Below are 11,715 nucleotides of genomic sequence, written 5' to 3'. Positions count from 1 at the left end.
GGATGTAAAAACAGCTTTCCTCAATGGTGATCTTCAAGAAGATATTTACATGGTTTAAACCCTAGATTTATTGAAAGGGGGAAGGAGAATATGGTTTGTAAATTAAAGAGGTCAATATATGGTCTCAAGCAAGCTTCCAAACAATGGTATTTAAAGTTTGATCAAGTGATTACATCTAATGGCTTTGTTGAGAACAAACTCGATGACTTCATCTATCTCAAGTTCAATGGGACAAAGTTTATAATCTTAGTCATGTACGATGGTGATATACTACTTGCTAATTCCTACATTCAGTTGTTAAAAAAGACAAAGACATTTCTTAGTGCAAATTTTGAAATGAATGACCTTGGTGAAGCACATTTTGTCTTAGGAATTGAGATTGCTAGAGACATAAATAGAAAATTGTTAGGACTCTCACAGAAAGCATATATTGAAAGAATTTTGACCATGTTCAATATGGAAAACTGTAATGGTTGTCATGTACCAGTGAACAAAGGGGATCATTTATCAAAAGAACAATGTCTAAGAACCGATTTTGAAGTGAAGAAGATGTCTGAAAAGCCATATGCATCACTAGTTGGAAGCTTAATGTATGCAAATGTTTGTACAAGGCCTGACATTGCATACATTGAAGGAATTTTGGGAAGATTTCAATCTAATCCGAGGGAAGCTCACTAGAGTGCTGCCAAGAAAGTTTTAAGGTATCTGCAACAAACTAAATGCTATATGCTTGTGTATGGTAGAGAAGAAGAACTTGAAATGAAAAGGTACATGGATTCTGATTTGGCAGGTGATTTAGATGACAAGAAATCAACTAGTGGATATATTTTTTTGTTTGGTGGATGTGCAGTGTCTTGGAAGAGTGCCAAGCAAACTATTATTGCAACTTCCACTATGGAGGCATAATTCGTGGCATGTTTTGAAGGAATGAAGCAGGGAGTTTGGTTAAAGAATTTTGTGGCAGAATTGAAGATTGTGAGATCAATACAGAAGCCTTTAAAGATGTATTGATGTGCAGCATACTAGTACAAGTCTGATGGTTGTTGACCCCTTAACTAAAGCGTTGCCAGTTGGTATATTCAGGGTACAAATCTTTAGGATGGATGTGCTCGAATCTTTTGATCAGTGAGAGTAGTTTGTTATTCTATTTTAGAAAGAACAATTGTTGCATTGAAGACAATCGCAATAATACAGTTTGAGAAGTGATGCTACTGTGAAGTTCGAAGAGCTGGTGTAGCAAGTAATGTTCTTCTCTAAAGTTAAGTTTATGTTTAGCTAGTATGTTCTTCTCTAAAGTTAAGTTTATGTTTAGCTAGTATAATTATCCGTTAGTATAATTGTTAGCTAAGTTTATTGCATTCAGAGATTCAATTTTGTAATTGATTGGTCTGACATATATATATAGTTTTGAATTCAATTTAATGCTTTGAGAATCTCTGTGATTTGACTCGAGCAGTTGTTTGAATTCATATGTTGATAATTCATTATGTTGGAATGAATTACAAGTTGATAGTTTTATTGTCTGTGTTAGACTTGATTGTCTCAAAATTAAGTTGAGAAATAGTGGGAGTACATATTTAGGTCCACTAATGTCAGTTTGATCATAATGTTATACGAGTAGATTGAACATAAGTAATCTGAAGGCATAAGTTACATGTTGGTTGTGATTTTAAGATTTTAGATTATGTGTTTTGAAATGTACAAATAGATTGTTTATGATGATACTCAAAAGGCTTGGTGATCACCCTATTGTCATCTTAATCGAACTAGTTTATTTGGTTCATACTTGCTCATGTGGGAGAATGTAAGAATATGAGCATGAGTATGAATTGTGAACTTGGTTAGATTGAATGGAAAGTCTTATTCGGAATGGATTTGTAATCTATATTATACTGAACTGCTATTTGGAAGGAATTAGTTTTCTATATGGATTCTAATAGGGGAATCCTTATAAAATTTGGCAAGGATTATGTTGTGTATATATAGTGGCCTCTGCTCTCATAGTTAATACGCTTTATTCTGGACTAAGACATATTATCAGTTAAGAGAACAATCGATTACTGAAGAGAGGAGAATGTGCACTGCAATCTCCTTGCAGAAATCAGACATGGCTGCTTCTTCGAGTTCATCTGTAGGTATTGTCTATACATTGGTTTATGAACTGTGGTTTGTGTTTTGTTCATAGTAGTTCATCTTACTTGTTCTTGGTTTTATGTTTATGCTAACATCTGCCACTAATACCATGGTCAGTTAAGCTTAACAATTTTGTGACTTTTTCTTCTTTTTCAAAGAAAAAAGATTCGAACATTTCGTTTTTCCAAGTTTAACAAGAAGGCAATGGATCCAGACCTAACGATCCAAACATCCATCTAAGGCCAACTTGTAACTTATATATTCGAGTTGTTACATTGTAGTAGGGTTGGTCACTCATTTGTAACCTTTCGGGTTTTAGGCATCATCGTATTCTAACTAAAATGAAAATATTATTCATGGTCCATTTTAGAAATCTCCACAAACCTTAATGGTATGAAATGTAGTTAGCCATAACAGAATTCCAAGCCATATTACAAATGTGTCATAAGATTAGCATTGACTATGGGACCATTTGGCAAAGAAACATTGCTTCTTTCTTTATTGCATAACAGAATTTTGAACAGAAGAATTTCTTTATTGATAGTACACTAAAAAGAATCATCACGGGGATTCTTATACACAACCGATACAAAATTATAAAACGAAAGAGACTAATCAAATACAATTTACCTGGGACTATCAAGAAAGACTATAAAAAATGATTGGATCATCAATATAGTAATTAATTAAGTCTGTCGATGTCTTCACGGTAACTAAAAGAACAAGCCTGCGACAAGAGCCGTGACCGACAAGGTGAAACTAGCCAAAACAGCAGGTGAAGAAGAATCCAGAGGAGGCTGAGACCCCGGGGTGATGTTCACAGTGGGTACTCCCCCATTCATGGATGGTGATAGAGCAGGGACTGGTGCGCAAGCAGCAGGGTCATTTGATGTGGGGGAAGGGGTAGTTGGAGGGGTGTTACTGGTAGAGGGCGGTGGTGGCACAGAAGGTGATGCGCCTGGGGAAGCAGCTGAGACGGTGATGGCTAGCTTCTGGCCCGACTGGCAATGACGGCCATAAGTGCAAATGTAGTAGTGGTCGCTAGAAGAGGTGGGAGTGATGTTTGCTGGGCCAGTTGTGATAGCTGTGCTAACTGGGTTTTCCGAACTACACGAGTCGAATGATGCTTTGGGTACTTCTTGTACATCGTGTGCGTTTGTGGCGAAGTTAGAAACTGGAAAATATTTAAGAAACATCAAATGTAAGAAAACTTGAGTGATGGATAGTTACTTAATAACTTCAAGGCTAACGGAAATTAATTGAAATTCCATTTGATAATTATAATCATGTGATCTTGTTGAATGGTAATAATCGTGGATTCACTATATATGTAGAAGGATCGAGAGAAATAGAAAATTTTTATTTTTTGACAGCTATAAGGAGCAGCGTCGCTGACATGATGGTCTGATTGGTGTGGGTGGTTGTCGACATGTTTTGGCGTTGGAGTTTGAGATATAACAAGAACATGGGATGATACACCATGTTTCACTATAAAAATGGTATGATATGTATGTTAAAAAATTATTAACTTAAAATATAAAATTTTCGACCACTTATATAAATATACGTGGTGTACAACCCGTATTCCGGTCATAATGAAAAATTTATCGTTGGAGTTTAGATGGTTGTTTGCTGCTTGTTAAATATGGAATTAAGTTGAGAGACACATGTAAAAAAATTAGAATGCAGACATAAAAGAAGACACAAATTAGGGACAACAAACTCGCAAACCATGAGTTCAATAATGAGTTCACGAAGTTATTAACTTAATAAAGAAGACGATGGAAATTAGAAGAGATGGGAAGCTTACTTAGAGTATCGCCAACCATGAACTTGTTGCTTGCAGCCCAAGTGACATACTATTGAAACCGGTTTGTATGGATGGGTTGTATGTATGAGTTGTCATCCTCACCTTAGCTAAGTCATAGGCTAAAGTCACTTTTCATAGCTTGTCATTCACCAGTCAATTTCCATAGCTTGTCATTCACCTTACATCAACCTTTCTTAGTTGCTTGTAAAAGCTTTTTTACTTGTAATTTGGTTTTTGCTTTTCCACTTGTTAGGACAGATTTTAGGGATTGTGTTTGTGTAGTTATCCTACAAACAAATATTGAAACCAAAACTCAATATGGTATCAGAGCAGGAACTATAGGGTCATGACTCTGTTCATTTTTTTTACTTCTTCATTTGCTCATCATCGATAGAGATGGCAGAAGAAAATGTGTCTAGTGCCGACAGTGCCTCATCCTCCTCCCCAAACTTAACCCAAAGGGTTAAGAACAATCCAAATTAACGACTCTGCTCGGTGATACTGAACGAGTTCAACTACCTTCCTTGGTCAAGAGCTGTGTCACTTGCTCTAGGAGGAAGATTAAAGCTAGGGTTTATCAATGGAAGCTCTGAGCCCCCAGAATCCACTTCACCAACTTATGATGCATGGCATGCTATTGATCAGCTGGTCATGTCCTGATTACTTAACTCCATAGGGCCAAAACTGTCTGAGCTTTTCAGTTACTCAGAGTCTTCCCTTCTCCTATGGGAGTCTGTCAAAGACATGTATGGCAGCCAAAACAACTCAGTTCGCATCTTTCAACTGAAGAAGAGTGTGGCTAGTTTAAAGCAAGGTGATCACTCCTATGTTCAACACCTTGGAAGTATGAAATCCATGTGGAATGAACTCGATATGTATCGTCCACACACAACTGATTCCACTGTGCTACTGAAGAGGGCTGATGAAGACAAGGTGTTTCAACTCTTAGCAAGCTTGGGAGCGGAGTATGAAGACCTGCGTAGTCACTTGTTAATGACTCAAGAGCTGCCCTCTTTTACCAGTGTGTGTCATGCAGTCCAGATAGAGGAAACTCGAAAAAGAGTGATGAACGTTGAGCCCAAATCCAACTCTGAAGCTAGGGTTTTCACGACAAATCACAAAGCAACTGGTGATAAGGTGCTTGGCAAGAAAGCAGGCTGGAAATGTTCTTATTGCGACATGAAGTGACATTTGAGAGAAAAATGTTGGATTCTTCATCTGGAGTTAAAGCCTAAGTTTGATAGGGAAGGCAGGATGATCAAAGATGGGAAGGGTGGAGTCACTCCAAAAGCATTTCATTCAGCTTGTTCCTCAACTGATGGGATGGCCAATTTCTCAACAAATCATGTGTCCTTGATCAACGAGTTTGTTGTTTTTCTTCAAAAGAAGCAAGGAAGCACTGAACCTGATGAAATGACACCTGAAAACCCTACTGCAATGCTAGGGAAATTTGCTGGATTCTTGGATGACTCGGAGAACACATCGAAAGGCAATATTCCAGGTATTATCAATGCCATTTCCACTGCTCTTAATGCAAATGTTACACATGATTTTTGGATTATTGACTCCAGTGCCACTGATCATATAACTAATAAACCCTCTAGTTTCCACAATTTTCAAAGAACTATTGATCTAATTCATGTATCTATTGCAAATGGGAAAGAGGAACCTATTCTAGGGAACGGAAAGATTAGATTGCTAAGTGAGCATACTGATTCCACTGCTCTCTATGTACCTTCTTTTCCTTTTCAACTCTTGTCAATAGGAAAAATCACAAAAACCTTAGACCGTCTTGCCATATTTTCCCCTCACACTGTTGTGTTTCAGGACCGAGTTACTCAGAAAAAGATTGGTGAAGGGTTCTTCTTGAATGGACTCTACTATCTCTCAAAGGAGTCCAATTTTTCAAAAAGCTCAGTGTCAACTTAAGTCAAGTTCAGGAACACCAACTATGACATCAACGCCTTGCCCATCCCTCAGAACATGTGATGACCAAGTTGTTTCCCTTTTTTTTGTAAAAACACACTAGAGTGTGAAACTTGTCAAATGTCAAAAGCCATTAGACTTCCTTTTGTTTCCTCTAATTCTAGAACTAGTAAACTTTTTTAGCTTGTTCACTCTGATATTTGGGGTCCTTCTCGTGTAGAATCCTTTGATGGGTATATATATTATGTTACATTTATTGATGACTATTCTAGAGTAACCTGGTTGTATCCTTTAAAACTTAAAAGTGATTTGTTTGATGCTTTTAAGGACTTTCACAATCTAATCACCAATCAATTTTCATCTAAGTTATATATGTTAAGATCAGATAATGGTACTGAGTACACTTCTAATAACATGAGTAATTACTTGAGCAATCATGGCATTTTGCATCAAACTAGCTGTGTTGGTACACCACAACAAAATGGTGTGGTAGAGAGAAAGAATCAAGACTTATTGGAGAAGACTTGATCATTTATGATCCAAATGAATGTTCCTAAGAAATTTTGGTCTCAAGCCCTACTCACTGCCACGTACATCATTAATAGACTACCAACTCGGGTGTTGAATACTAAATCTCATTTTGAAGTCATGAAGGGCAGGCTTATAAACTTGTCTCACCTCAGGACCTTTAGTTGTACTTGTTATGTGCACATTCAAGCTCTCCATCGTGACAAACTCGACCGTCGAGCTGCCAAATGTGTGTTTATGGGATATACCAGTTCTCAAAAGGGTTACAAAGTGTACAACCCTAACACGGGGAAGCTAGCAGTCTCTAGAGATGTGCGATTTGATGAATATTCACCTTATTTCCACAAAGGGTTGGAGACTAATGTTAATATGGAAGATCTTATGGACCTATTTCCACTACCTATTCCAGCAGAAATTCATGAAGTCACTCCTGCTCATATCAGCACTAATAATTCTCAACTCACTGAGAGTGTAATTGATGCAGTGCCAAGCTCCTTTGGACCATCAGAAGCTCAACCAAATCAGCAAGCTATAAGTGCACCAAGAAGAAATCCTACACGAGATAGACATCCACCAGTGAGGTTACAAAAGTATGTTACTTACACTGCAAGGCATCATATCTCTGCAGCCATTTCTTATCACAGATTCTCATATTCTCATACTTCTTTCCTTAACAAATTGTCTCACACTTTCGAAGCAAGGAATTTTCATGAAGCCACATGCATGCCTGAGTGGCAAGATGCTATGACTAAAGAGCTTCAAGCTCTTAATGATAACCAGACATGGAGTGTGGTGGATCTTCCAAATGGCAAGAAGATCGTGGGAAGTAGGTGGATATATAAGACCAAATTCAACTCCAATGGAAGCATTGAAAGACACAAAGCACGGTTAGTAGCTCAAGGCTTTACTCAAACCTATGGCATTGACTATAAGGAGACCTTTGCTCCTGTTGCCAAAATGAACACAGTGAGGGTATTGTTGTCTGTGGCAGTCAATAATGCATGGCCCTTATTCCAAATGGATGTGAAGAATGCATTTCTTCATGAGGATCTTAAAGAAGAAGTGTACATGAAGTTGCCTCCTGGTCACCCAAGAGAAAATGAACCCAACAAGGTCTGCAGACTTCACAAAGCCATATATGGTCTCAAACAGTCCCCTCGAGCTTGGTATTCAGAGCTTAGTTCAGTCCTTGAAGCTGCAGGGTTCAAAAGGAGTCATGTTGACTCTTCTTTATTTGTTCGAAGTAGTATTGCTGGCAAATTGGTTGTGCTTATATATGTTGACGACCTAATTATTACAGGTGACAATATAAGTGAAATCAAGACGCTTAAGCAGTCACTTCACCAAAAAATTTCCATTAAAGACTTGGGGCCCTTGAAATACTTTCTTGGAATTAAGGTGGCTACCTCTTCAAAGGGATTGTTCTTGAATCAAAGAAAGTATGTTCTTGATCTTCTAGATGAAGCTAACATGATGGAATGTAAACCAGCTCGGACACCCCTAGCTAGCAAACTTCAATGGCATGGAAAAGGTGAACCTCTTTCGGACCCTAGTGTTTATCAGCGAATGGTTGGGAAACTTATTTATCTCACCATTACTAGGCCTGATATCTCATATTCAGTTAGCCTAGCCAGTCAGTTCATGCACTCTCCTACTCTAGTTCACTGGGAAATCGTCAAGAGAATACTTCGATATCTTAAGGGCTTAGTAGGAAGGGGGATAATTATGAGGAACAATGGATGACTGGGCTGGAAATGCCCTTGATCGAAAATCCACAATAGGTTTTTGCACATTTGTTAGAGAGAACCTTGTCACTTGGAAGAGCAAGAAACAAACTATTATTGCTCGATCTAGTGTTGAAGCTGAGTATAGGGCTATAGCAGCAACAACATGTGAACTCATATGGTTGAAAGGTCTTCTTTCCGAGCTCAGATTCACAAGCATGGCACCTATGTCCTTGTATTGTGATAACCAAGCTGCCATGCACATTGCCTCCAATCCAATATTCCATGAAAGGACCAAACATATTGAAGTTGACTGCCATTATATTCGTGCTCAGGTTCAATCCAAGGTGATAGACACCGTGTTCACACGCAGCCACGATCAACTTACTGATTTATTCACAAAAGCACTAGACTCTACTCAGTTTCAACGTTTGTTGTGCAAACTTGGATCAATCAATCCCCTTGATCCAGCTTGAGGGGGTGTATTGAAACCGGTTTTGTATGGATGAGTTGTTTGTATGAGTTGTCATCCTCACTTTAGCTAAGTCATAGGCTAAAGTCACTTTCCATAGCTTGTCATTCACCAGTCACTTTCCATAGCTTGTTATTCACCTTACATCAACCTTTCTTAGTTGCTTGTAAAAGCTTCTTTACTTGTAATTTGGTTTTTGCTTTTCCACTTGTTAGGGCAGATTTTAGAGATTGTGTTTGTGTAGTTATCCTACAATCTATTGTAGCTTTCTTTTGGCTCTCTATAAGAGTTGCCTTCACTCTCTTGTAATCTTCATAATGAAATATACAACAAATATTGAAACCAAAACTCAACACATACTCTTGTGCACCGGATTGAGGGATGGTCCAACCTATGCTACCTCCGACCACATGTACTGTCTGCGCTGCCACACTGTGCAACAACACTGCCACAATCACACCGAAAACAATCACCACCTTGCTCTCCATCTCTCTTTGTCTTTCTACCGGATTGTGTTATTGTTGTAGGATATACCAAGAACTGAAGCCTATAAATAAAGAAGGCCAAAGCTCAAGAGTAAAGAAAGAGCAACAAATTAAAGACTTGTTGGCATGGAGTCTTTGACGCGTCGGCCCGGCCTCTTGACGAGGAACGAACGAGTCTATCCCATCGTGATTGACTTTTTATAACTGGTAAGTCAACATTTATGGGAAAAGGATCACACTTTGAATTTCACATCTGAATATAAGAATTATTTTGTTTAATTCAAATAATAAGGTGATGAATTATGCTTTCATATGAGTAATAGTCAATAGCTTGGAAATTCCATATGGTTTGAAGAATTTGTACGTAGTGTTTTGCGTGTTTAGTCCATTTATGTAATGAATTCGTGGTCCCATCTAAATTCCGGGATTTTGAAACATTCTTTGGCTTAATGTAAATAAGACTTGGAATGAAAACCAAACAATTGATGCTTCCCCACTTAGGCGGAAGTCTTCAATGGTAGCTCATATATATACACTCTCTGCTGTGAGTCTGGCTATGGTACTACGGAGAAATTTTTCAATGTACCGAGAACACAAACTAATACACTATGTGTCATAATACAAGTAGAAAGACATTGAAAAATAGATTATCTCTCCACTTATATTATGATACACATGAGATACCAACTTGTGCTTCAGGTACATTAAAAATATCTCGGTGGTATGGGTGGACTTATGGGGTGTGTACAATGCTAGCTCGTACTTTGGCGTAATGTGCTGCGGATCTAGAAAATGAAAGAAATCTTCAAAATTGATAATTTCCTTTGCTGTTGACTTCTTCTCCTCGAGTATATGGCTATGCATTTTTTTAATTTTTTTTAGGGTGAGTATATGGCTTTGTTAATTCTTATGGATTTTGAGTAAAGAGAAATAAGTAAAGAAGAAAACTTCTCACTCTATCAAATTACAAAACATTTAAAAAGAGCTTTTTTGTCAAACGACGGAATTTTATTAAGTTTTATTAAAATGTTTACATCTTGAGCAAGAGAACTCGATTACGTGAATTGTAAGTGAAGAAGTTGGGGTTCCACCATAAATCAATTGGCAATATGGGAAATAGCCCAACTACTTATAAGCACATGTAAGGTCTCTCTTCTCATCAGTGTGGGTTTCATTCTCAATGCGTCGCCTCACGTGTGATAAATTTCCAAGTCTAATATGTGAACAACACAACTCATTGACGTGGAGCATGTGTGGTTGTTAGGCTTCACACGTGTACAACACAACTCAGGCGACGTATAGCACGTGTGGCCGTTAGACTTCACACGTGGGACAATTTGCTCTGAAACCATGAAGAAATCGGGGTTCTATCATGATAGGAGCATATTTTTGCGACTTAGTTAGCTTGTTTTCTTGCATTTATGTTGTTAGTTCCTAGTTATTTTAGTATTTTAAGCTATTTTCGTGTGTTTGTAGGTCCAAAGGGCTAAAGTAGCAAGAAAGTGCAATTTGGAGCATTTTGGAGTAGTTTTGGGCTTGGAATGGATAACACATGCTTGGAGCAAGGTGGATGGACGAATTTGAAGTTCAAAGGAGGCTAGGAATGAGCAAGGAAATGAAGGAAATAAATTCAAGACAAAAGAAATCAAGGAATTAGCAAGAAAAAGGAAACATTATCCAAACCTTAGCTTTTCCTAATTTCCAGCTGAAAGGGGGAAATCTAAATGACATTGGGAAACCTAAATCAGGCTTCTAGAAGGTCTTTTCCCTAATCTTAAAAAGGTGCCGCATCTCCCCTTCTAGAAACCCTTCCTTGCCGTGCAAGCCTTGTCCCTTTCCCTCTAGGATCCTGCCGCATATCTTCTTTCCCTTTCTCCCTTGAATTCTGACATTTAATTACCCTTCTTCTTTGAGGATTTGGTGTACAAATCTGTCTCCAAAATTAATTAGGATTTTAGCTATCTTTCCCTTTAAATATAACATTGTGCCGCACCATTCAGGACCAACCCCCCATCCTTTATCATAGTTCACACCAATCATCCAATCCACAGAACCATTCATTCACACCCTTGTGCCACAATTTTGCAAGGAATGAGAGGATAGCTTAGAGTCGTGCCTGCCATTCAAGATTGTTGGATTGCTGAAACGTTTTTAGGTGTAATCCATCTTTTGTTTTCAATGTTTAATTTAAGTTATCTTTGTTTAATTGTGAACATGAGGAGCTAAACTCGTTTTAGCTAGAGGAGAATTCAAAGCCATGAACACATTTGCAATATGAATTGATTACTTCCAGTTGTGATTTCATAAATCATGAATGCAATTTATTTAACTGTTTGATTCAGAACTTATTCTTGTTTGTTGATTAAGGATGCATACTTAGTTTGCATGCATGAATTTGATGCTAGAATATAAGGGAGTTTTACCTAATTGTTATGAACTTATATTCATAAGTAGTAGAGGTTGCTAGTCACAATCGTGTTAAGTAAATTCCTGGCAGGAGAATCATGTTGTTCATAGTTACGAATGTCTTGTCAACGCTTATGATTTTCACAAAACTTAATGATCTTTGATTGTATCTCTATTATGTTGTTCATGTAGGGAACTATTGAAGAATAATTTGGTTGCTGATGCGTTATC

General features: G+C 37.8%; 1 protein-coding gene across 1 annotated transcript; it reads left to right on the top strand.

Moving 5' to 3' along the window:
- Window positions 1–2,973: 2,973 nt before the first annotated feature.
- LOC139193432 (uncharacterized) lies at window positions 2,974–5,872 on the top strand. Its single transcript, XM_070816452.1, has 3 exons — window positions 2,974–3,137; window positions 4,645–5,080; window positions 5,174–5,872. Exons 1-3 carry the CDS (start codon window positions 2,974–2,976, stop codon window positions 5,870–5,872), a joined length of 1,299 nt encoding a protein of 432 aa, XP_070672553.1.
- Window positions 5,873–11,715: the final 5,843 nt, after the last annotated feature.

This window comes from Malus domestica, chromosome 17, assembly GCF_042453785.1.
Source record: "Malus domestica chromosome 17, GDT2T_hap1".
Taxonomy (NCBI): domain Eukaryota; kingdom Viridiplantae; phylum Streptophyta; class Magnoliopsida; order Rosales; family Rosaceae; genus Malus; species Malus domestica.
This window is presented reverse-complemented; position numbering and strand designations above follow the sequence as displayed.

Coding starts and splice junctions, on each gene's coding strand:
- LOC139193432 (XM_070816452.1), top strand. CDS start 2,974: ATGGATGGTGATAGAGCAGGGACTGGTGCGCAAGCAGCAGGGTCATTT. Junction 3,138..4,644: donor GCTAGCTTCTGGCCCGACTG/GCAATGACGGCC, acceptor TGAGCTTTTCAG/TTACTCAGAGTCTTCCCTTC. Junction 5,081..5,173: donor ACAAAGCAACTGGTGATAAG/GTGCTTGGCAAG, acceptor CTGGAGTTAAAG/CCTAAGTTTGATAGGGAAGG.